The sequence below is a fragment of the Artemia franciscana genome, chromosome 12, assembly GCF_032884065.1.
Source record: "Artemia franciscana chromosome 12, ASM3288406v1, whole genome shotgun sequence".
NCBI lineage: Eukaryota > Metazoa > Arthropoda > Branchiopoda > Anostraca > Artemiidae > Artemia > Artemia franciscana.
The window spans coordinates 37,768,465-37,791,768 of NC_088874.1; the positions used below are offsets into that span (position 1 = coordinate 37,768,465).

A 23,304-nucleotide genomic window follows, 5' to 3' on the forward strand; every position below is an offset into this window, starting at 1 on the left:
ACAAATACTAAACGTAAAAAATGGGCAAATTTCATGAATTACTGACTTTCTGCAGGGGCTGTGGGGGTCAAGTTATCCTCAAATGCATATTTATTGGACTATTCAGCTATGCTGTATAAAATAGCTATCTCAAAATTTCTATGAGACGACTTTGAGGAAAAAGGGGATGGGGGAGGGCTAGTTGGCCTTCAATATTTTTGGTCCCTTAAACGGTACTAGAGTTCTTAATTTTCGTTCAAATGAGCCCTTTCCTAATATACAAGGACTATTGGTTCGACCAAAACATCCCTGGAAAAAAAATAAACACTCATACGTGATCTTTCTTCTGACAAAAAATACAAATTCCAAATTTTTGCCGATGAGAGCTTGAAACTTCTACGGTGGGGTTCTAGGATACCCTGAATCTAATGGTTTGATTTGCATTAAGGTCCTTTTTTAAGGGATTTTCATTAAGGATTTTCATTAAATTTTCTCTGGCTCACAGATTTTGATGAGTCAAACTAAACTTAATGATTCTTGTATATTTGGAATCAAACAGTTTGTGGTAACTGTATTAAGGAGTGGCCCGGCTCAATAGTAACCGAAACTTTAAAAAATAGAATTTTGATACCACTAGTTACATCAAAAGAATTACATTTTAATGCTTTTAAATATATAAGTTTCATCAAGTTTAGTCTTGCCCATCAGAAGCTCTGAGCCTGAGAATATTTGCCTTGTCTTGGAAAATAGAAGGAAATACCCTATAAAAGGCCTACAATCTTAACGAAAATCACACCATCAGATTCAGCGTTTCAGAGAACCCTAATGTAGAAGTTTCAAGCTCCTATCTACAAAAATGTGGAATTTCGCATTTTTTGCCAGAAGACAGATCACGGATGCGTGTTTATTTATTTTTTTGGTTTGGGGATGAAGGACTTAAGGAGGGGGATTACGTGGGAGGATCTTTCCATGGAGGAATTTTTCTTTGGGGAAGAGAATTTCAAAGAAGGGGGCGCAGGATTATCTAGCATTTGAAAAAGAAAAGAAAAAACGAATATGAAAAAGTTTTTTCAACTGAAAGTAAGGAGCAATATTCAAACTTAAAACGAACAGAAATTATTACGCATATGAGGGGTTCACCTCCTTGTAATACCTCGCTCTTCACACTAAAGTATTTTTAGTAATTTCAACTGTTTATTCTGCGGCTTTTGTGATTCAGGGGCCATTCTTAAGGAATTGGGACAAAATTTAAGCTTTAGTGTAAGGAGCGAGGATTTGACGAGGGGGTGAACCTCCTCATATACGTAATAAAAAATAAGAATATAGAAGTTCCTTACATAAGTTAATTCGTATGTTACGTATATTTTTTACTAATGAAAACGTTTGTAAAGAAAATAAAAGTTCTAGTTACCTTTTTAAATAGCCAAGAAATTGGAGGGCAACTAAGCCTCCTCCCCCACTCCTTTTTTCTCAAAACTTCCCGATTAAAACTATGAAAAAGCCATTTAGCCAGAAAAAAATTAATAGGCAAATTTTGTTTTAATTATTCATGTGCGGAAAGCTAAAACCAAAAGATGCATTAATTCAAAAACGGTCAGAAATTAAATAAAAAAAAACAAGTTTTTTTAACTGAAAGTAAGGAGTGATATTAAAACATAAAACGAACAGAAATTACTCTGTATATGAAAGGGGCTTTTCCTCCTCAATGCTACACTCTTTACGCCAAAGTTGTTTACTGTTTTAAAAGTAGAGTTAAGAGAAAGAGTCAAACTTTAGCGTAAAGAGGGGGACGTTGAGGAGGAAAAGCTCCTTTCATATACAGAGTAATTTCTGTTCGTTTTAAGTTTTAATGCTGCTCCTTACTTTCAGTTAAAGAAACTTGTTTTTTTATATTTAATATATTATATATATATATATATATATATATACATATATATATATATTTAATATATTTAAACAGCGAAACGACCATCAAATATGGAAAGAGAATAAAAAAGACACTGCGTAGTCAGCTCACATTGTCCGTAAGTGATGACGTAATAAATGATTGACATAAGTAATGAATTCCTCTTTAAATTTACCGCAGCGTTTTCAATTGCAATCACTAAAAAAATATTTGACCAGATCTGATAATAATTCCTGTGCCATAGGTCTCCTCAAAAAAGTCCTACATAATTACTTCGTTTTAAGGTAGAGAGTGGGGTTTGAGGGGGTAACCCTGGCAATGGCACTAACAACGGATAGAAGCTATATTTAGAATATATAAGTTTTTTTCTTGCTTTTTTTACCCATTAACGGGATATTTTACAATCATAAACACTCTCAGTGAAGCAATATACAACTTTAAGCAGAAAGTTTGTCAATTATCAAACAGTTCGTGGTAACGAACTGTAGTAAGGAGTGACCCGGCTCAATAGTAACCAAAACTCTAAAAAATGGAATTTTGATACCAATAGCTACATCAAAAGAATCGCATTTTAATGCTGGTTTTAAATATATAAGTTTCATCAAGTTTAGTCTTACCCATCAAAAGTTACGAGCCTAAGAAAATTTGCGTTATTTTAGAAAATAGGGGAAACACCCCCTAAAAGTCATAGAATCTTAACCAAAATCACACCATCAGATTCAGCGTATCAGAGAACCCTACTATAGAAGTTTCGAGCTCCTATCTACAAAAATATGGAATTTTGTATTTTTTGCCAGAAGGCAGATCACGGATGCGTGTTTATTTGTTTTTTTGTTTTTTTGTTTTTTGTTTTTTTTCCCCAGGGGTGATCGTATCGACCCAATTGTCCTAGAATGTTGCAAGAGGGCTCATTCTGACGGAAATGAAAAGTTCTAGTGCCCTTTTTAAGTGACCAAAAAAATTGGAGGGCACCTAGGCCCCCTCCCACGCTAATTATTTTCTCAAAGTCAACGGATCAAAATTCTGAGATAGCCATTTTATTCAACGTAGTCGAAAAACTTTATAACTATGTCTTTGGGGACGACTTACTCCCCCACAGTCCCCGTGGGAGGGTCAACAAGTTACAAACTTTGACCTGTGCTTACATATAGTAATGGTTATTGGGAAGTATACAGGCGTTTTCAGGAGGATTTTTGTGGTTGGGGGGAGGGGTTGAGAAGAGGGGGATACGCTGGGGGAACTTTCCATCGAGAATTTGTCATGGGAGAAGAAAATTTCCATGAAGGGAGAGCAGTATTTACTAGCATTATTTAAAAAAACAATTAAAAAATAAATGTGAAAAAGCTTTTTCAGCTGGAAGTAAGGAACAGCAATAAAACTTAAAACAAACAGAAATTATTACCCATATGAGGGGATCACCTCCTTCTAATACCTCGCTCTTTACGCTAAAGTATTTTTAGTAATTTCAACTATTTATTCTACGGCTTTTGTGATTCAGGGGTCATTCTTAATGAATTGGGATAAAATTTAAGCTTTAGTGTAAAGAGCGAGGTACTGACGATGGGGCGAATCCCCTCATATATGTAATAAAAACATGAGAATACAAAAGTTCTTTACGTAAGCTAATTTATAAGTTATGTAGATCTTTTACCAATAAAAAGATTCGTAAAAAATTAAAAGTTCTAGTTGCCTTTTTAATTAACCAAAAAATCGGAGGGCAACTAGGCTTCGTCCCCCGCTCTTTTTTCTCAAAATCATTCGGTCAAAATTACGAGAAAGCCATTTAGCCAAAAAAAAAAAAAAATATGCAAATTTCGTTTTGATTATTCCTCTGCGGAGAGCCAAAATCAAAACATGCATTGATTCAAAAACGTTCAGAAATTAAATAAAAAAAAAACAAGTTTTTTTAACTGAAAGTAAGGAGCGACATTAAAACTTAAAACGCACAGAAATTACTTCGTATATGAAAGAGGCTGCTTCCTCATCAACGCCCCGCTCTTTACGCTAAAGTTTTTTACTGTTTTAAAAAGAAGAATTGAGAGAAAGATTCAAACTTTAGCGTAAAGAGCGGGGCGTTGATGAGGAAGCAGCCTCTTTCATATACGAAGTAATTTCTGTGCGTTTTAAGTTTTAATGTCGCTCCTTACTTTCAGTTAAAATTTTTTTTTTTATTTAATAAATATACAAAATCTATCAATTCGTTTCTTAGTACTTGTAAGCAAAGAGCTTACAAGTACTCAATAGTCATCGAAACGCTATAAAAAAAGAAAATAGAAAAATAATTTTGATAACAGCAGATACAACAAAGAACTGAATTTTTATACTGATTCCAAATGTACGTAGTTCATTAATTTCAAAGCTGCCCAACCCATCAACTATTATGAGAAAAATTTGCTCAATTTTCAAAAAAGTGGGAATAACTTTTGGCTGTTCCTATTGTCGGTGGTGCCTGGGGAAAAGCTAATTACGATGTTCCCTCTCAACACAAACATAAATATGAAAAAGGCCCGGAAAACCCTGCCATGTTGTTTGGGGGACCTGCCTTATTCGGTAAATATCTTTTCTTACCTGTAGACTTTTTTATGTTTTAACGAATAAAAAAGCTTAACCACTTTTCGAAACACGTTGTTTTCAACGAAGCGCAACTGACCCTGGTATTTAGAAATCTAAGGGGTGCCTTGACCCCCCTCTAAATTTAGCTTCTACCCCATGATGAGTTTACGGGGTTGGTGACTCGACTTTTATTTGCAGTAATAACTTTTGATTTTAAATTTGACATACCAGATGACGTAATTCCTGTTTGTTTAAGGATTTAAAAAAAGAAACTTCTTAACTTTTCTTAAAAAAATTTTTTCAGATATATTTCTTTTAACTACTAAAAGCGTAATTTTCATATGTTATACGGATTTAGAGTTTAGTGTATGCGATGCTATGAACAAGGGCCGTTATTTCCTCACTGTTCAGTGCAATAAGCGGTTTGATAACAGATATACTGTTTTGAACTTCTATCAAAGCACACCTCAGTTTGTTCAAAAATCTGTTAGTGAGCGTCTTAAACTAAATAAACCGAGAAGAGATTTTTCCCAACACTTTGATAAATAAACAAAATCAGTTTTTGAAATGTTTGGTCTTACTGGTCAGTTTTCTTAGGGAATGAACCAGCATCGGATTATGGATCCAGAATTTCCGTAAGTTTTTAACTTGGAATTTTAAATATGTTTGCTATTTTTCTATATATATATATATATATATATATATATATATATATATATATATATATATATATATATATATATATATATATATATATATATATATATATATATATATATGTATATATATATATATATATATATATATATATATATATATATATATATATATATATATATATATAAATATATATATATATATATATATATATATATATATATATATATATATATATATATATATATATATATATATGTATATATATATATATATATATATATATATATATATATATATATATATATATATATATATATATAAATATACATATATATATATATACATATATATATATATATATATATATATATATATATATATATATATATATATATATATATATACATATATATATATATAAATATATATTTGATGTTAATTGTTTGTTCTACATTTGCTGTTTTTTTTTGTTTTTTCATAGGCATATATTTTGGGGGTGATACCTGACACGGGGATACCATGGGTATTCTGTGGTAGGCACAACACTTGACTGGGTAGAGAAATTAAAGTGCCGAAACCCTATAGACAAGTGTTTTCTCCTGATGAGCCCTTGTGCTGGGTTGTTGCCTCTGAATTATTTGTCTTTACTGTTTTTATTGTTTGGTAAATGGCGACTTATACTTATTGACGACATGACTGCCTGTCCATGGATTATTCTTTATGGTTGATTGTGCATGGCTATGCTGTTTGACCTATGTGATTGTATGGATGAGTAGGGTTAAGGCCTCATTCAAGTGCTGGTCTATATTAATCACTAATTTAGGAAAACAGTCTTCCTTTTCTCCTTTTATCGCCCTTTTTTTTCTTTTTTTTTAATGTGTCTGTGCTGTTGCACTGATGATTTCTCTTTTCATTATATATATATATATATATATATATATATATATATATATATATTATATATATATATATATATATATATATATATATATATATATATATATATATATATATATATATATATATATATATATATATATATACATATATAAGTTTTTACTACGGAAAGTAAGTTGCAACAATAAGACTCAAAACAATTAAAAATCATTCCATATATGAAGGGGGATGCCCTCTCTTCAAAAGCCCTCTCTTCATGCCAAAGTTTTTAAAAACTTAAAAAAATTCTGATTCTATTATCACCGTCCTTGTGTTTCAGGAACCATTCTTAAAGAATTGGGACAAGAGGTTGACTTTTAGCGTAAATAGCAGGGTATTGAGGAGGGGGCAGCCACACTCATGCACTCGCTTTAAGTTTCAAGGTTGCTCCTTTTTTTCAGTAGAAAAAAACTTCTTTCTTTTATTTAATTTTGGACCATTTTTCCAATATTCCCGGATATCCCCCCCCACGTGGGAATTTTCCCCACGGAAATTTCCACCATAGAAAGTTCCTCCCACGCAAAATTCTTCTGCTGGGAAATCACCCTCAGAGAATTCCATCCTTGCTGAGAATTCACCCAGAATATTTCTTGCTTAGGATTCCGCCTGAAAAATACTCCTTAGCATGCTTCATTTGAAGAAATACTTGTTTTTTTTAATATCTGATCCTTCTTAAGGCCACGGGGGCATCTTCCTACGTGGAAAATATTCCCCAAATATCCCTCCCCCAATTAAAAATTTTTCCTGCATATAATTCCCCCATGGAGGATTTCTATCGTGGGAAATCCCTCTCCCCACGCAAAAATCTCCCGGGGAATTCCAGCTCTGCTAAAACAAATTTCCCGAACAATTCCCCCAAAGTATCGTCACATTTAAAATGTGGTCACCAACGGCATAGTAAGACAAATAAAATGAATTTCATATAATAACTCTGACAAATTGCCTCCCCTTTAAAGTTTCCCCTGCAAAGCTCACCCCCAGAAACTTCCATCCCAATGGAAAATTTTCCTCGTAGAAAATATATTTCCGGAAAACCTCCCCCTTTAAAATTGTCGGTATACTTCCCTATTACAAATACTTTATGTAAACAATGCGTAAGCAACATAACTTGTGGTCCTCCCATGGGCGTTTTTTGTGGAGGGAGGTCAAGTCATCTCCAAAGACATAGTTATTGTGCGTTTCAACTATACATAACAAAATGGCCATCTAAGAATTTTTATCAAATGACTTTTGGGGAAAAAAAGTTATGGGATGGGTGCTATTTGCCCTCCAATTTCTATTTGCCCTTCAATTTCTGGTCTAATGAGTTCTTTCGTGATATTCCAAGATAATTCGTTCAGTACGATCATCCCTGGAAAAAAAATATAAAAAAGTATACACGCATCGGAGATCTTTCTTATAACAAATACATAAAATTGCACATTTTAGCAGATAGGACCTTGGAACATCTACAATAGGGCCCTCTGATACACTGAATTTGATGTTGTGATTTTCACTATGATTGTTTGACTTTTAAGAGGGTGTTTCCTCCTTTTTCAAAAATCCCGGAAACTTCCTCAACCTCATAACCATGTATGGGTAACACTGAACTGAATGAATATTATATATTTGGAATCAGCTTGATATGCCAAATCTTTTTATGTATACATTGACATCAAATCTCTGTTGTGTAAAGTTTTGGTTACTATTGAGCCGCTTCACTTCTTATGTAATAAGAATATAAAGAATATAAACTATTATTGATTAAATGTTAAAAAATATTTCTTTTTAAAAATCCAATGAAATCCTATTCGAAAATCTTTATCGAGTTTTTAGCCGGTTCGGCGCACGTCAGTTAACCACAGAAAAGTAGCTGGCAGGAAAAATGTGGTTTTTTGGGAAGGTATAAAAAGTAAAGTTTTCTACTCTTGGCTCTCTTGGTTTTAAGTCATTTGTCGTCTAACTATACTGCAATCAAGAGGATATATAAATTATATATAAATTATGTAATTATGTAAAAATATAAATTATGTAATTAATGGCATAATCAAAAGGATATAGCATAAGTCTTCAGTAAATGTGGTTTAGGTTTTGTTAGGCGTTTTTATAAGTGTCATTGGTTGTCTTGTGCTTGCCCTGTATTTTCAGTTAATACAGTAGTTGATAGAGAACCTGGGATATCCTTATTTTGAACTCGGTTAGGACCAGCGCATATTTGCCTAGGCATTCGGATTGACTGTTGTGTTGCCGATATAACACTTGCGGCTGTTAGTACTGGGTGTTTTGTACCCGGTGGGCTCACCTTAACGAGCGTTAAAGACCCCTGAGAAAGATTCACTCCAGGCAGCTGAAAGTTGGGCTTGTACAGTCTTCAGTCGCAGTGGACCGAGTGACCAAAAGCATTACACTTATTTACATTTCGTTACCACAAGCTGTTTGATAGAGAATCAACTAAAAAGTGACGAAATAAGCTTAATTCCACCTAAGAGTTTAAAAGTTTGTTCAAAAAATAATAAGAGTTCAAAAAATATTTAAGAGTTCATTCCAAAATAATAGAATTAGGTTAGAGATTAGGTAGCAATAGTAAAATTAAACTTGAATATGCTATTTTCGCTCGTTTCTATAATAAGGTGGTGTAGTTCTCGATTTATACAGGAGATAATTAGAAGGAAGTTTTATCTTCAAACGTCTTTGATCACAAAATTATTTGATACAAATTGTCAGATTCTATGATTTTTTTTTTTCTTTGATCACAAAATGGTTTCTTAGAACATAATCATACACATTGTAAGATTCTATGATTTTTTTTCTCTTTGATGACAAAATTGTCTCTTAGAACATTTCATTCACATTGTAAGATTCAACTCTTTTTTATTTTTTCTTAGTACAAAATGGTTTCTTGGAACATTTAATACAAATTGTCAGATTCTATGATTTTTTTTTTATTTTTTCCTTGATCACACATTTGTTTCTTAGAGCATTTCATACACATTGACAGACTCTATTATATTGTTTGATTTTTTTCTTTGACCACAAATTTGTTTTTTAGAACATTTCATACACATTGTCAGATTCTACTTTTTTCATTCTTTTTTATTGATCACAAAAGTATCTTTTGGAACATTTCATGCACATTGTCAGATTCTACGTTTTTTTTCTTATCACAAAATTGTTTCACTAAACATTTCATACACATTTTCAGATTCTATGATTTCTTTAAAAACTTGTTCTTTGATCACAGAGTTGTTTCTTAGATTATTTCAGATACATGGTCATATTCTACGAATTTTTTGAATTTTTTTCTTTGATCACAAAAAATGTTTCTTAGGTCATTTCATACCCATTGTCAGGTTCTACGTTTGTTTTAATTTTTCTTTGATCGTAGAATTATTTTTTAGAATATTTGATACGCATTTTCAGGTCCTACGCTGTTTTTTGATGTTTTTCTTTGATCACAAAACTGTTTGTTAAAACATTTCATACACATTGTCAAATTTTACTTTTTTTTCTGTGATCACAAAGTTGTTTCTTAGAATATTTCATATTCATTGTCAGCTTCTGCGATTTTTTAAAAAAAAATTTCTTTGATCACGAAAATGTTTCTTAAGACATTTCATGCACATTGTCAGGTCCTAAATATTTTTGATTTTTCTTTGATCACAAAATAGTTTTTTAGAACATTTCATACACATTGGCACGTTCTTCGCTTTTCTTGATTTTTTTTTATCACAGAATTGTTTCTTAGAAAATTTCACTCAAACTGTCAGATTCTATTTTTTTATTATCCTTGTTTACAAAATTGTTTCTTAGAGCCTTTCATACACACTGTCATATCCTCCGATTTTTTTTTTTTTTACTTTGATCACGAAATTATTTCTTACAACATTTCATACACATTTCATATCATACACACACACCTCATACACGTACAAAAAACTGGAGGACAACTAGGCCCTCTTTATCGCTCATTTTCCCCCAAAGTTGTGGGATCAACATTTTTATACAACCATTTTGTTCAGCATAGTCAAGAAATTAATAACTATGTCCTTGAGGACGACTTAATTCCCACAGTCCCCGAGGGAAAGGTGGAAAGTTGTGAGCTTTGCACATTGTTTACATATAGTATTGGTGATTGGGAAGTATATAGACATTTTGTTTTTTTTCTGGTTGGCAGGGGGGTCAGGGGGAGAGGACTACCTTGGAAGATCTTTCCACGGAGGAATTTTTCATGGGTGAAGCGAGTTTTGCATGGAGGGGGTGCCTGAGATCTCCAGTGAAAAATTCTATAAAATCAGAAAGAGAAGGGAATGGGGGCAATCAAGTTTTTGTCTTCAAACTACTTTAGACTTTGTGTACCATAATGCCTATGAGACAATTCATCGTTTAGTATTGAGGTATATCGAAAGATAAAATGTTACCAAAGGTTAAAATACAGCGCATTAACAGATGTCGGGGAGCATTTGAGTGCCAAATGGACCAAAAATTATGACTGAAAGGGATGGATTAAAGATTTTGTCTTTTTGTCTGAATTTTTCTGTCTTTGATCTTTTTAAGAGTTTTTTGCTAAGAGCTCCTGTCACCCTGATAATATAATAATACGCTGTGAAGTTACGAAGAAATCGAAAGTTATTATATGTGCCCAATTTATCAAAATGATGTTGGAAAGGGTTCGGACAATTGATTTGAAACTTTCTGGGACTGTTGGCATGGGAGAAGGGAACTTACAATTTTGTAATGGTGGTAGGGATGAGAAGGTTCCAAAAATCTTTTGTCTCTTATCTACTCAAAAATGATGAGGACTATCTAAAGAATACCAGAGTACTTATGTGAGTTGCATCATCAAATTAAAAAGGTCGAGAACCCTGCAGCCGATGAGTCTGCACTTATTAGCGAAATACAAGATTCGTATTATTCACATTTCACACCAACGGTTTTAATTTTTGTTTACATTTTCTCCCCACGGTTTATTTTATTAAGTTCGAAAAGATTGACAACAAAATCTAGCTTATATGAAGCAAGCATGTCTGCTTGGGTTCTATTCCTCTTTCAATTGACTACACAACTAAACTTTTCAAGCATGAAACGTCACTCTTTACATATTAACATTTGGACCATGATCACCATACAAAGGCCAAAGTCGTCCTCTCAACCGTAATGACCAAGGTGAGATAGAGGGGATGGCAAATTCACACCCACGCTTTTTCTCTTAAATTTTCAACAAGGCTGAGAAATTTCGTATTATAAAAAAAAGTTCCAATGAATTTAGCCAATAAATTTGGACCATTGGTTTACCTCTCAGTTATTCTTGTCTGAGCACATATAACGCGAGACCAGACATACAGAAACGTTTTATATTGAATTTGGAAAAATAGAAAAATGCAGATACAATATTTTCTTTAGCTAATAATGATCTCGCTTATCACCGGTATACAACTATTTTAATAAAGTTCATAAAAACTTGTTTAGGGGGATGTTAACTTAAGCCCCCCCCCAATAAAAACAACCAGTTTTTGACAAACAGTAAAGCACAGCCACTGACAAACTGGCTGTGACTTAATTAATTTTTCTTCGTTACTCTATTTTTTTTTGCCAAAATTGCCACGATCCTGATAAGGCGGGGTAGTGACGTAGATAAGGAGAAACTCGTTAAGGCCGGGGACCCCTGGAATCGTAACTTTTCACGACGACTCCTTTTTATCAAACAGTTCGTGGTAACGAACTGTAGTAAGGAGCGACCCGGCTCAATAGTAACCAAAACTCTAAAAAATTGATATCAATAGCTATATCAAAAGAATTGCATTTTAAGGCTGATTTTAAATATATAAGTTTCATCAAGTTTAGTCTTACCCATCAAAAGTTACGAGCCTGAGAAAATTTGCCTTATTTAGGAAAACAGGGGAAACACCCCCTAAGAGTCGTAGGATCTTAACGAAAATGACACCATCAGATTCAGCGTATCAGAGAACCATACTGTAGAAGTTTCAAGCTCCTATCTACAAAAATGTGGAATTTTGTATTTTTTGCCAGAAGACAAATCACGGGTGCGTGTTTATTTGTTTTTGTTTTTTGTTTTGTTTTTTTTTTCTTTTCCCCAGGGGTCATCGTATCGAACAAGTGGTCCTAGAATGTCGCAAGATGGCTCATTCTAACGGAAATGAAAAGTTCTAGTGCCCTTTTTAAGTGACCAAAAAATTGGAGGGCATCTAGGCCCCCTCCCACGCTCATTTTTTCCCAAAGTCAACGGATCAAAATTTTGAGATAGCCATTTTGTTCAACATAGTCAAAAACCATAATAACTATGTCTTTGGGGATGACTTACTCCCCCACAATCCCTGGGGGAGGGGCTGCAAGTTACAAACTTTGACCAGTGTTTACATATAGTAATGGTTATTGGGAAGTGTACAGACGTTTTCAGGGGGATTTTATTTTGTTTGGGGGTGGGGCTGAGGAGAGGGGGCTATGTTGGAGGATCTTTCCTTGGAGGAATCTATCATGGGGGAAGAAAAATTCAATGACAAGGGCGCAGGATTCTCTAGCATTACTATGAGAAAACAATGAAAAATAAACATGAAAACGTTTTTTTCAAATGAAAGGAAGAAGTAGCATTGAAACTTAAAACGAACAGAGATTATTACGCATATGAGGGGTTCTAAAAATACTTTAGCATAAAGAGCGAGGTATTTAGGAGGAGATAAATACCTTGCTCTTTATGCTAAAGTATTTTTAGTAATTTCAACTATTTATTCTACGGCCTTTCTGATTCAGGGGTCATTCTTAAAGAATTGGGACAAAACTTACGATTTAGTGTAAAGAGCGAGGTATTAACGAGGGTACAAATCCCCTCGTATACATAATAAAAATATAAGGTTATGAAAGTTTGTTTCGTAAGTTAGTTCTTAAGTTACGTATATTTTTTACTAATAAAAACGTTCGTTAAAAATTAAAAGTTCTAGTTGCCTTTTTAAGTAACCGAAAAATTGGTTACCAGTGTTTACATATAGTAATGGTTATTGGGAAGTGTACAGACGTTTTCAGGGGGATTTTATTTTGTTTGAGGGTGGGGCTGAGGAGAGGGGGCTATGTTGGAGGATCTTTCCTTGGAGGAATCTGTCATGGGGGAAGAAAAATTCAATGACAAGGGCGCAGGATTCTCTAGCATTACTATAAGAAAACAATGAAAAATAAACATGAAAACGTTTTTTTCAAATGAAAGGAAGAAGTAGCATTGAAACTTAAAACGAACAGAGATTATTACGCATATGAGGGGTTCTAAAAATACTTTAGCATAAAGAGCGAGGTATTTAGGAGGAGATAAATACCTTGCTCTTTATGCTAAAGTATTTTTAGTAATTTCAACTATTTATTCTACGGCCTTTCTGATTCAGGGGTCATTCTTAAAGAATTGGGACAAAACTTACGATTTAGTGTAAAGAGCGAGGTATTAACGAGGGTACAAATCCCCTCGTATACATAAAAAAAATATAAGGTTATGAAAGTTTGTTACGTAAGTTAATTCTTAAGTTACGTATATTTTTTACTAATAAAAACGTTCGTTAAAAATTAAAAGTTCTAGTTGCCTTTTTAAGTAACCGAAAAATTGGAGGGCAACTAGGCCTCCTTCTCCACCCCTTATTTCTCAAAATTGTCTGATCAAAACTAATAGAAAGCCATTTAGCCAAAAAAAGAATTAATATACAAATTTCATTTTAATAATTTATGTGCGGAGAGCCAAAACCAAACATGCATTAATTCAAAAACGTTCAGAAATTAAATAAAAAAAACAAATTTTTTTAGCTGAAAGTAAGGAGCGACATTAAAACTTAAAACGAACAGAAATTACTCCGTATATGAAATGAGTTGTCCCCTCCGCAATCCCTCGATCTTTACGCTAAAGTTTGACTCTTTGCCACAATTCTACTTTTTAAAACAATTTAAAGCTTTAGCGTAAAGAGCGAGGGATTGCGGAGGGGACAACTCATTTCATATACGGAGTAATTTCTGTTCGTTTTAAGTTTTAATGTCGCTCCTTACTTTCAGCTAAAAAAATTAGTTTTTTTTATGTAATTCAATTTATAAAATGACTTCCAAATTTTTTTTTCATATTAATTCTGCTTACGTGACTGGATTGCGGTCGCGTTTTAATAGGTCCCCGTTGAATACTTACCAGTTTTATGTGTTCAGATTTGTTTTGCATTCACTGGTGTTTTATATTTGTTGTTTTCTTAGTGTTAATCCCCTTCAAAGCTAAATACAGAATATTCAGCTTTCATTAAAAGATGTTGTTTCTGTAATAAATTCACTTTGTTATACTTGTATAACAAAGTGTAAATTGTAAATTGTAAATTGTTGTGCCATATTAAAAATTTTAAGATAAAGTGGCTGCATTTAACGCCAAAACCTAATCATGAAAGATTTGGAATTTAGAGCTCTTCCTGGCAAAAAGGACATTCAACTGTCATTAAAGAACTTCTCACATAAATCTGAAACGCTTTTTTATTACATCTGTTTTATAAATGATGACGCCTTTTAAGTAAAAAAAAAAAAAAAATGTCCGTACTCTTTCTTTACCAAAGTAGCGTTATGTATTGGTTCTAGTGAATTTTAATTTTACAATGACTCATTTTTGGGATAAAAATATCTTTGAACAATGGTAATATTCTTAAATTTCTAATTTGAATTTTGAACACTAATTCAGTGGCAAAGTATGATAATCATCAGTAAATCATGTCGGCCAACGGGCATACAGGTATAAACAAGCACACTATCGTCACCAGCCCTGTCAAAGGGGTAACGCATTAACGGCCCTATCAAACAGTTCGTGGTAACGAACTGTAGTAAGAAGCGACCCGTTCACAATACAGAAAAATTCTGTATTTTTGGCCAGAAGGCAGATCACGGATGCGTGTTTATTTGTTTGTGTTTTTTTTCCCCAGGGGTGATCGTATCAACCCAGTGGTCCTAGAATGTTGCGAATGGGCTCATTCTAACGGAAATGAAAAGTTCTAGTGCCCTTTTTAAGTGCCCAAAAGTTACAACAAGTTACAAACTTTGACCAGTGCTTACACATAGTAATGGTTATTGGAAGTGTACAGACATTTTCAGGGGGAATTTTTGGGTGGGGGAGGGGTTGAGAAGAAGGGGATATGTTGAGGGAACTTTCCATCGAGGAATTTGTCATGGGGGAAGAAACTTTTCTTGAAGGGAACGCAGGATTTTCTAGCATTATTACAAAAAATACAATGAAAAAATAAATATGAAAAAGTTTTTTCAACTGGAAGTAAGGAGCAGCATTAAAACTTAAAACGAGCAGAAATTATTACGCATATGAGGGACTCACCTCCTCCTAATACCTCGCTCTTTACGCTAAAGTATTTTTAGTAATTTCAACTATTTATTCTACGGCTTTTGTGATGCAGGGGTCATTCTTAATGAATTGGGACAAAATTTAAGCTTTAGTGTAAAGAGCGAGGTAATGACAAGGGGGTGAACCCCACATATATGCAATAAAAACATGAGAATACAAAAGTTCGTAACGTAAGCTAATTTATAAGTTACATATATCTTTTACTAACAAAAACATTCGTAAAAAATTAAAAGTTCTAGTTGCCTTTTTAAGTAACCACAAAATCGAAGGGCAACTAGGCTTCCTCCCCCGTTCCTTTTTTCTCAAAATCAATCGATCAAAACTATCAGAAAGCCATTTAGCCAAAGAAAATAAATATTCAAATTTCGTTTTAATTATTCCTCTTCGGAGAGCCAAAATCAAAACATGCATTGATTCAAAAACGTTCAGAAATTAAATAAAAAAAACAGGTTTTTTTAACTGAAAGTAAGGAGCGACATTAAAACTTAAAACGAGCAGAAATTACTTCGTATATGAAAGGGGCTGCTTCCTCATCAACGCCCCACTCTTTACGCTAAAGTTTTTTACTGTTTAAAAAGTAGAGTTGAGATAAAGAGTCAAACTTTAGCGTAAAGAGCGGGTCATTGATGAGGAACCTGAAAACATGTCAGTCATCCTCATGAGTTAGACTCGGCTGCTTGAGCCTTTGGCCTTCACCTATTATCTTCACAGAAGTTACGCCAGATGACAAAGTCATATGTTTATTACTTACTTGTTTACTTACTTACTTACTTGTAGTATTAGTATTACTTACTTACTTGAGAGATAAAACTCCGCAAAAAAAAAAAAAAAAAGCTTCAAACGAGACTGTGGCCAGTAGAGAGAAAAGATATGAGAGACTAAAATAATTCAGATACTCTGCCTGTATCTAAACTAGGCGTCCTCAGCACCAGATAAAAAGAAAAAACACTCAACTAAAAACAAATAAAACCACCACCAATAATAGTAAATACAATTGTCGCTACTAATCTGCGGACGGAAAAGAAGCTATTAGAGTTACTTCAAATGAGAACATGAAAGCAATTACAATTTTTTTTATGTTTGTCAAACAGTTCGTGGTAACGAACTGTAGTAAGGAGCGACCCGGCTCAATAGTAACCAAAACTCTAAAAAATGGAATTTTGATACCAATAGCTACATCAAAAGAATCGCATTTTAATGCTGGTTTTAAATATATAAGTTTCATCAAGTTTAGTTTTACCCTCCAAAAGTTACGAGCCTGAGAAAATTTGCGTTATTTTAGAAAATAGGGGGAAACGCCCCCTAAAAGTCATAGAATCTTAACGAAAATCACACCATCAGATTCAGCGTATCAGAGAACCCTACTGTAGAAGTTTCGAGCTCCTATCTACAAAAATGTGGAATTTTGCATTTTTTGCCAGAAGGCAGATCACGGATGTGTTTATTTGTTTTTTTGTTTTTTTGTTTTTTTTTCTTTTTCCCAGGGGTGATCGTATCGACCCAGTTGTCCTAGAATGTTGCAAGAGGGCTCATTCTAACTGAAATGAAAAGTTCTAGTGCCCTTTTTAAGTGACCAAAAAATTGGAGGGCACCTAGGCCCCCTCCCACGCTAATTATTTTCCCAAAGTCAACGGATCAAAATTCTGAGATAGCCATTTTATTCAGCGTAGTCGAAAAACCTTATAACTATGTCTTTGGGGACGACTTACTCCCCCACAGTCCCCGTGGGAGGGGCAACAAGTTACAAACTTTGACCTGTGCTTACATATAGTAATGGTTATTGGGAAGTATACAGGCGTTTTGAGGAGGATTTTTTTGGTTTGGGGGAGGGGTTGAGAAGAGGGGGATATGCTGGGGGAACTTTCCTTAGAGAATTTGTAATGGGAGAAGAAAATTTCCATGAAGGGAGAGCAGTATTTACTAGCATTATTTAAAAAAACAATTAAAAAATAAATGTGAAAAAGCTTTTTCAGCTGGAAGTAAGGAACAGCAATAAAACTTAAAACAAACAGAAATTATTACCCATATGAGGGGATCACCTCCTTCTAATACCTCGCTCTTTACGCTAAAGTATTTTCAGTAATTTCAACTACTTATTCTACGGCTTTTGTGATTCAGGGGGTCATTCTTAATGAATTGGGATAAAATTTAAGCTTTAGTGTAAAGAGCGAGGTACTGACGATGGGGCGAATCCCCTCATATATGTAATAAAAACATGAGAATACAAAAGTTCTTTACGTAAGCTAATTTATAAGTTACGTAAATCTTTTACCAATAAAAAGATTCGTAAAAAATTTAAAGTTCTAGTTGCCTTTTTAATTAACCAAAAAATCGGGGGGCAACTAGGTTTCGTCCCCCGCTCTTTTTTTCTCAAAATCATTCGATCAAAATTATGAGAAAGCCATTAAGCCAAAAAAAAAATATGCAAATTTCGTTTTGATTATTCCTCTGCGGAGAGCCAAAATCAAAACATGCATTGATTCAAAAACGTTCAGAAATTAAATAAAAGAAACAAGTTTTTTTAACTGAAAGTAAGGAGCGACATTAAAACTTAAAACGCACAGAAATTACTTCGTATATGAAAGAGGCTGCTTCCTCATCAACGCCCCGCTCTTTACGCTAAAGTTTTTTACTGTATTAAAAAGAAGAATTGAGAGAAAGAGTCAAACTTTAGCGTAAAGAGCGGGGCGTTGATGAGGAAGCAGCCTCTTTCATATACGAAGTAATTTCTGTGCGTTTTAAGTTTTAATGTCGCTCCTTACTTTCAGTTAAAAAAACTTGTTTTTTTATTTAATCTTACCAAAGGCTTATGGTAACCTCGTATTACCAAAAGCTCGTCATACATATCCATGACGAGCCATGGGTATACATTTTATTGATTGGAGTTGCCAATTTTCCGAAAACTTTTGTTTGCTAAAATAGCAGGCGCAATCATCAGCATCAAATGCGAAGAAACTCATTCAAGAAGGACAAAGAAAAGGCATACCTTATGAAAAATGATAATACAAAATTCAGAAATTTCGTCAAAAAGCCTCCCCTTCTTCAAATTCGCCTAGGGGTTGTTGCATTTGAGGCTTTAAAGCACTGGGATGGTGGGAAACAAGTTCTGTCCAGGTTCAAATTAACAAAATACAAAAAAGGATGATTTCTATAAAAAAAAGAGTAAATTAGAATATTGTACAAATATTCATATTAGTTGGAAAGGATGAGTGAGCCAGGGGACACCCTTAATGCTTACCTGTCCATTGTTGAATCTAAAAACTTGCAAGCAATGGCGGTGAGTTGTAGATGAAAGTAAGCAGGGGAGTATTTTGCCCCTAGATTCTTATTTTCATGATAGCCCTATTGGCCGAATAAAATAAATTTACTGCACTAATTTACTCTTTGGAAATATGGTCAACATTTCAGCCGTGAGTATGTCCAAACTTTATACTCGCTCTAAAAATAAGAAATTTGCCACCAAAATAAGTGCCACCAAAAATTTGCCACCTTATGTATTAAATGAGAAAAAAAGGGTTAAAAGAGGCATGCATATGAACAACGTAGCTTCAAAAGAATTTTTGAAGCTACAGTTTGTGGTAACGAACCGCAAGTAAGGGGCAACACAGGGTAGTAGTGGCAAAAATTATAAAAGAGCAATTCCTTTATAACTTGTTTTTGCTAAATGAGACTAAAAGTTACAATTCTCGAATCAGCATTAAACAAAACAAAATTTACAAAACCACTCTAAAATTGTGTTTTCAAAACGGACTACTATTGCTCGTGCTTCGCTTTTTATTACAATATGTATATGTTAAAAAGCGATGTTTGTAATATGTTTTATATTACAATATGTTTTTATATATATTACGTCCTTATAATATGCAAAATTTCGAAATATTTTCAAAGTAAATAAGCGTTTATATAGTTTTTGGCCCACTAGTGTTTCTTGAAAAAGAATGATCCTTTAAAAGAGATTACCGTCAAGGGAGCTTACATAATTTACAATATTCTAAAAAAATTAAATGATTTACGTAATTTACAAAATTAATAATACTGATAACTAATTTCATCTTGTCTGATTAACTGTCATAATAATTGTTGGATAGATAATTTGTTATTTTCCAGTTGTCCTACTATTTTTTGATAGTGCGAAAATGTGGTTACACTTTTTATGATAAGGAAATTTTATTTCCCTTATTTTGGTCCTGTTATTTGCGCGTAAATGCTCGTTCCAGCAAACGTTTAAAAAGGTATATTTTAGCTTTATTAACCCTTTAAGTAAATTGGAATTAATTTTGTCATTCTTTTTGGGAAACCATTGCACATAACTATTGTTTATTCAATGATATGGAAGACACTTTTAGCTTTAATTAAAAAAAAATTCTGAAAACCGCTTTAAAACATTCTAAAATGCTTACTTCTATCATTCCTTGAGGCATACCAATAAATTTCACCCCCACACCACCACTTTTATGATCAAACTCATACCATGAAGTATATATATATTACCGTGAATGTCCGTCAATTGGTGAATATCAACATTCACCGGTGAATGTCCGAAATACTTTTTTTTCCTTGAATTTAGTCGGTGTTGCCAGTCACCTTTTTCAATTTAATGCAAGGTTTGATGATAATAGGTTAGTTCAGATTAGTTTAGGTTTGGTTTGGCGAGGTTGGGTTAAGTTAGCTTAGGTTTCAATCAATGACACGAAAGATTCGATCATTTGTAGACTGTTTTTAGATATGTTTTTTGTAGTTTTTGTTGTTGTTCTTTTTTACGTGTATTTTTTTTTATTTAAAGCAATATCTAAAATTGGTTGTCTTTTTTTACTGACAAATTAGGTATGTCCTAAGTTGAACAACGACTTTTGGAGCTATAAAATAATCCGGGAAATGTTGTAAGCATGATTAATAATTCTATTCGGCATGTTAATAGTTATTTGACCGCAACGAACCCCTCAGTAACGAGTAGATATGTTTCGAATATAAGGGAGACTGCCAAACAAGATGGATATTTTCGAGTGCTCCACTTGAATATTCAGGGTCTTTGTTCCTCAATTAAGCATCTAAAAAATATTGTTTCTGATGGCCTACCTGATGTTGTTGGTTTATGTAAGACTTTCATAGATCCTAATAACGATATGTTTTTGGATTTGCAAGGTTATAAGATAGAGTGGCAGAATCGACAAAAGAGAGCAAAGTGTGGTCTTCCTTTGTACATTTCTAATACTATCCCATATTCCGATAGAACAGATTTATCTACAAATATTGAAGGTATCTCTGAGTCGGTGTTCGATTTAATTGGTGGTATTATTTATTAATCTCCTAGTGGCTCTATTCCTCTGTTTCTATGCATCCTTAAAGATCTACTGGATGTTATAATCAAACAGTCGACTAAGTTAATTATTATAGCTAAATTTAACATAAATTTGATGGATATAAGATCTTCCGTATTTCTGGATTTTCTTTCATCCATGCTTGCCGCAGGTACTTAACATTCTGTATGTATCCCATCTCGCATACTAGAGAGTATATCATCTCTGATTGACAATATTTTCTGTACGGCTACGTTGATCTAAAATTATGTTTTAGTGAGTGGCATTTCTGATCATTTCCCTGTTTACGCTAATGACTGTTGAAAGGACTAGTAAGTCTGGTAAGAGGCCTTTTAGATTTGGTGAAACGGAATTGACGCTTCATAGGTCAAGATTGGCGGAAATTTCCTGGGTTAATTTTGAGAATGATTCTGATTTTGTAATTTGTTTGAAACTTCTTGGGAGTCTATTAAAGAAGCTGTAAAGAATATTTGTTCTGTTTCACCTTCTAATCGTAAGTCTAAGAAGGCTTTTCCTCTTAATCCTTGGATGACCCCTAGTCTCCTTAGGAGTTGTAGAAGAAAAGGTCTCTGGAGGCCCTTTAAGTTAGCTGGCCCCTAAATTAAAGCTATTTGCTTTCAGCTATTTAAAATTTACAAGTATATTTACAATTCTGTGCGTCGAAACGCAAATTTCCAGTAACATTTTGATTGTTTTTCAGGTTGAGGTAAAAATATTTGAAAAACATAGCTGGTAATAAACTCTTTCATTAGGCCTTCATCAGTCTCTAGCAATCCCTTCATTTTTTGATCTCGATGGCAAAATTATCGAGGGTGTGCTGAATGTTCAAGATGCATTTATTTTGTGAATATTGGTAGAAGGATTGCTTTGGGTTTTAGCTACTTTCTTTCAAAATCCAACTTCAGGTTTTATCTTGGGCCACCTTGTAAGTAGCATACCTTCAACAAATCTGAGCACACATATATCCCACCATTCTGAGCATACACATATCCCACCAATCCGACCAAACACATATCCCATCACTCTGAGTACACACGGATCGCAAAGTGCTATTGGAGACGTTGGGTCTGACGAGCATCTGGTATTACGTAATCACTTCCAGTCGATATGAAAATATCTGGAAGGATTATTAGCTGAGTCTCGTTTCTCAGGTATGTTATGCAATACTTGAAGTAGGTTTGAAGTGACAAGATGTCTAATAAATGAATTTTTGGTTTGGATTCTAATATACCTTTGGAAGGGATCTTTTTCTACTCTAATGGTATCGAGCCGATTATTGATTATAGATAATTGATCTTGACTAAAAACGGCCGGATATCATTTTTGTAGTTTAATGATTCTGAGCGCATTGTTTTTCCATTATCGGGGGGTTTGTGCATGAGTTTGGCCGTCCCTATTCCCATCAATGACCCGGTGTTCCCAACCATGGCTCTTTGTCACCCAGAAGGGTCCCAGGTATCCCTCTAGATACCCCTGCCTGCCTCCAGGGCCCCATGTCCCCCATCAGGGCTCTAATGACCCTCCTCCCAACTTTATCTCCCCCAATTTTTGAAGAGCATTTTTTATATTGGTGCTCCCATAGTACTCTATGTTTGAACATCAACAGTAGATGGTTTATCGTATGTTTTGATCAACATTAAATGTGCACTGGAAGGCAAAACACTTAAATCATTTAAAAAAAGTGCAAATGAAACATTCGAAGAAAGTGTGTGCACATGAAAAAGTTATCGTTGCATTAAATAATGGCAAATACAAATGTTGGATCTATGAAACAACTACCGGTAACACTACCGGAAATCTATGCGTACTTTGTCATAATAGTGAGAGATTAGGATCCTTTTCAGTACCGAAAGGATTCAAGTTTTATGATGATGGATATGCGAGGGTAACTTGTCAAGAAATGTTAGTGCTCGAGGAGAATGCACATAAAAGTACTAGTTGTAGATGAAGGCCAGATTTTTAATACTGCTGGTGATAGCATTTGCCGAAACTTTAAACTATGTAAAAATATGCAAACTATGTGATAATAGACAAAATAATAGAGTAAATTCAAAAGCAAAATAAAGAGGGCAATTGTAGACAATATCACCAGGGAAAACAATGACGAATTGATGAAAAACAAAGCACATAAGAACATTATCGCTATCATTGATCGTATACCAATAGATACATTCAATGAACCCAATAATAGCAATGATGCAAGGTATGAGGCGATTGTAGCTGAAACCATGTTAAAACTCATGCAAAAAACAAGAACGGAAAATGGGTCATGTCGAGAGAAAACATAATGAAGTATTTTATGTAATAGACTCAAAGCACTCATTTTTATTTTTATAATGATATTCTACATGCCATTATTTAAAAAAAAATATTTTATTGGGTGCTTTGTTAATGTTTCCAATTTTTTTAGGGTACGCTAGCAAGTCAAACGTTTAGAATATTTATTGAAAAGGCAGAGATATAAGAAAATGAAATTTGAGAGACATAGATACCACTAAAAGGCTCATAGGGGGTATTTTGGAATCTGAGATAGACTAACAGAGCTTTTACGAAAGTCTTGGTAAAAGGTGCATTTGAGGGAGAGAGAGAGAGAGAGAGAGAGAGAGAGA

The 23,304-nt window shown here is 33.7% G+C and overlaps 1 protein-coding gene across 2 annotated transcripts in view; it reads left to right on the forward strand.

The window, feature by feature from the left end:
• The first annotated feature begins 5,002 nt into the window (after nt 1-5,002).
• The window catches only part of LOC136034078 (probable G-protein coupled receptor B0563.6), a 63,578-nt gene continuing 45,276 nt past the window's right edge, over nt 5,003-23,304 (forward strand). The window contains exon 1 of one of the 2 annotated variants that reach the window (XM_065715197.1): nt 5,003-5,073. In XM_065715197.1, coding sequence (XP_065571269.1) covers nt 5,039-5,073 — 35 coding nt within the window. In that variant the 5' untranslated portion in view covers nt 5,003-5,038. Of the gene's footprint in view, nt 5,074-14,536; nt 14,664-23,304 lie in introns of those variants that run through there. The other variant, XM_065715196.1, reaches the window with a different exon arrangement.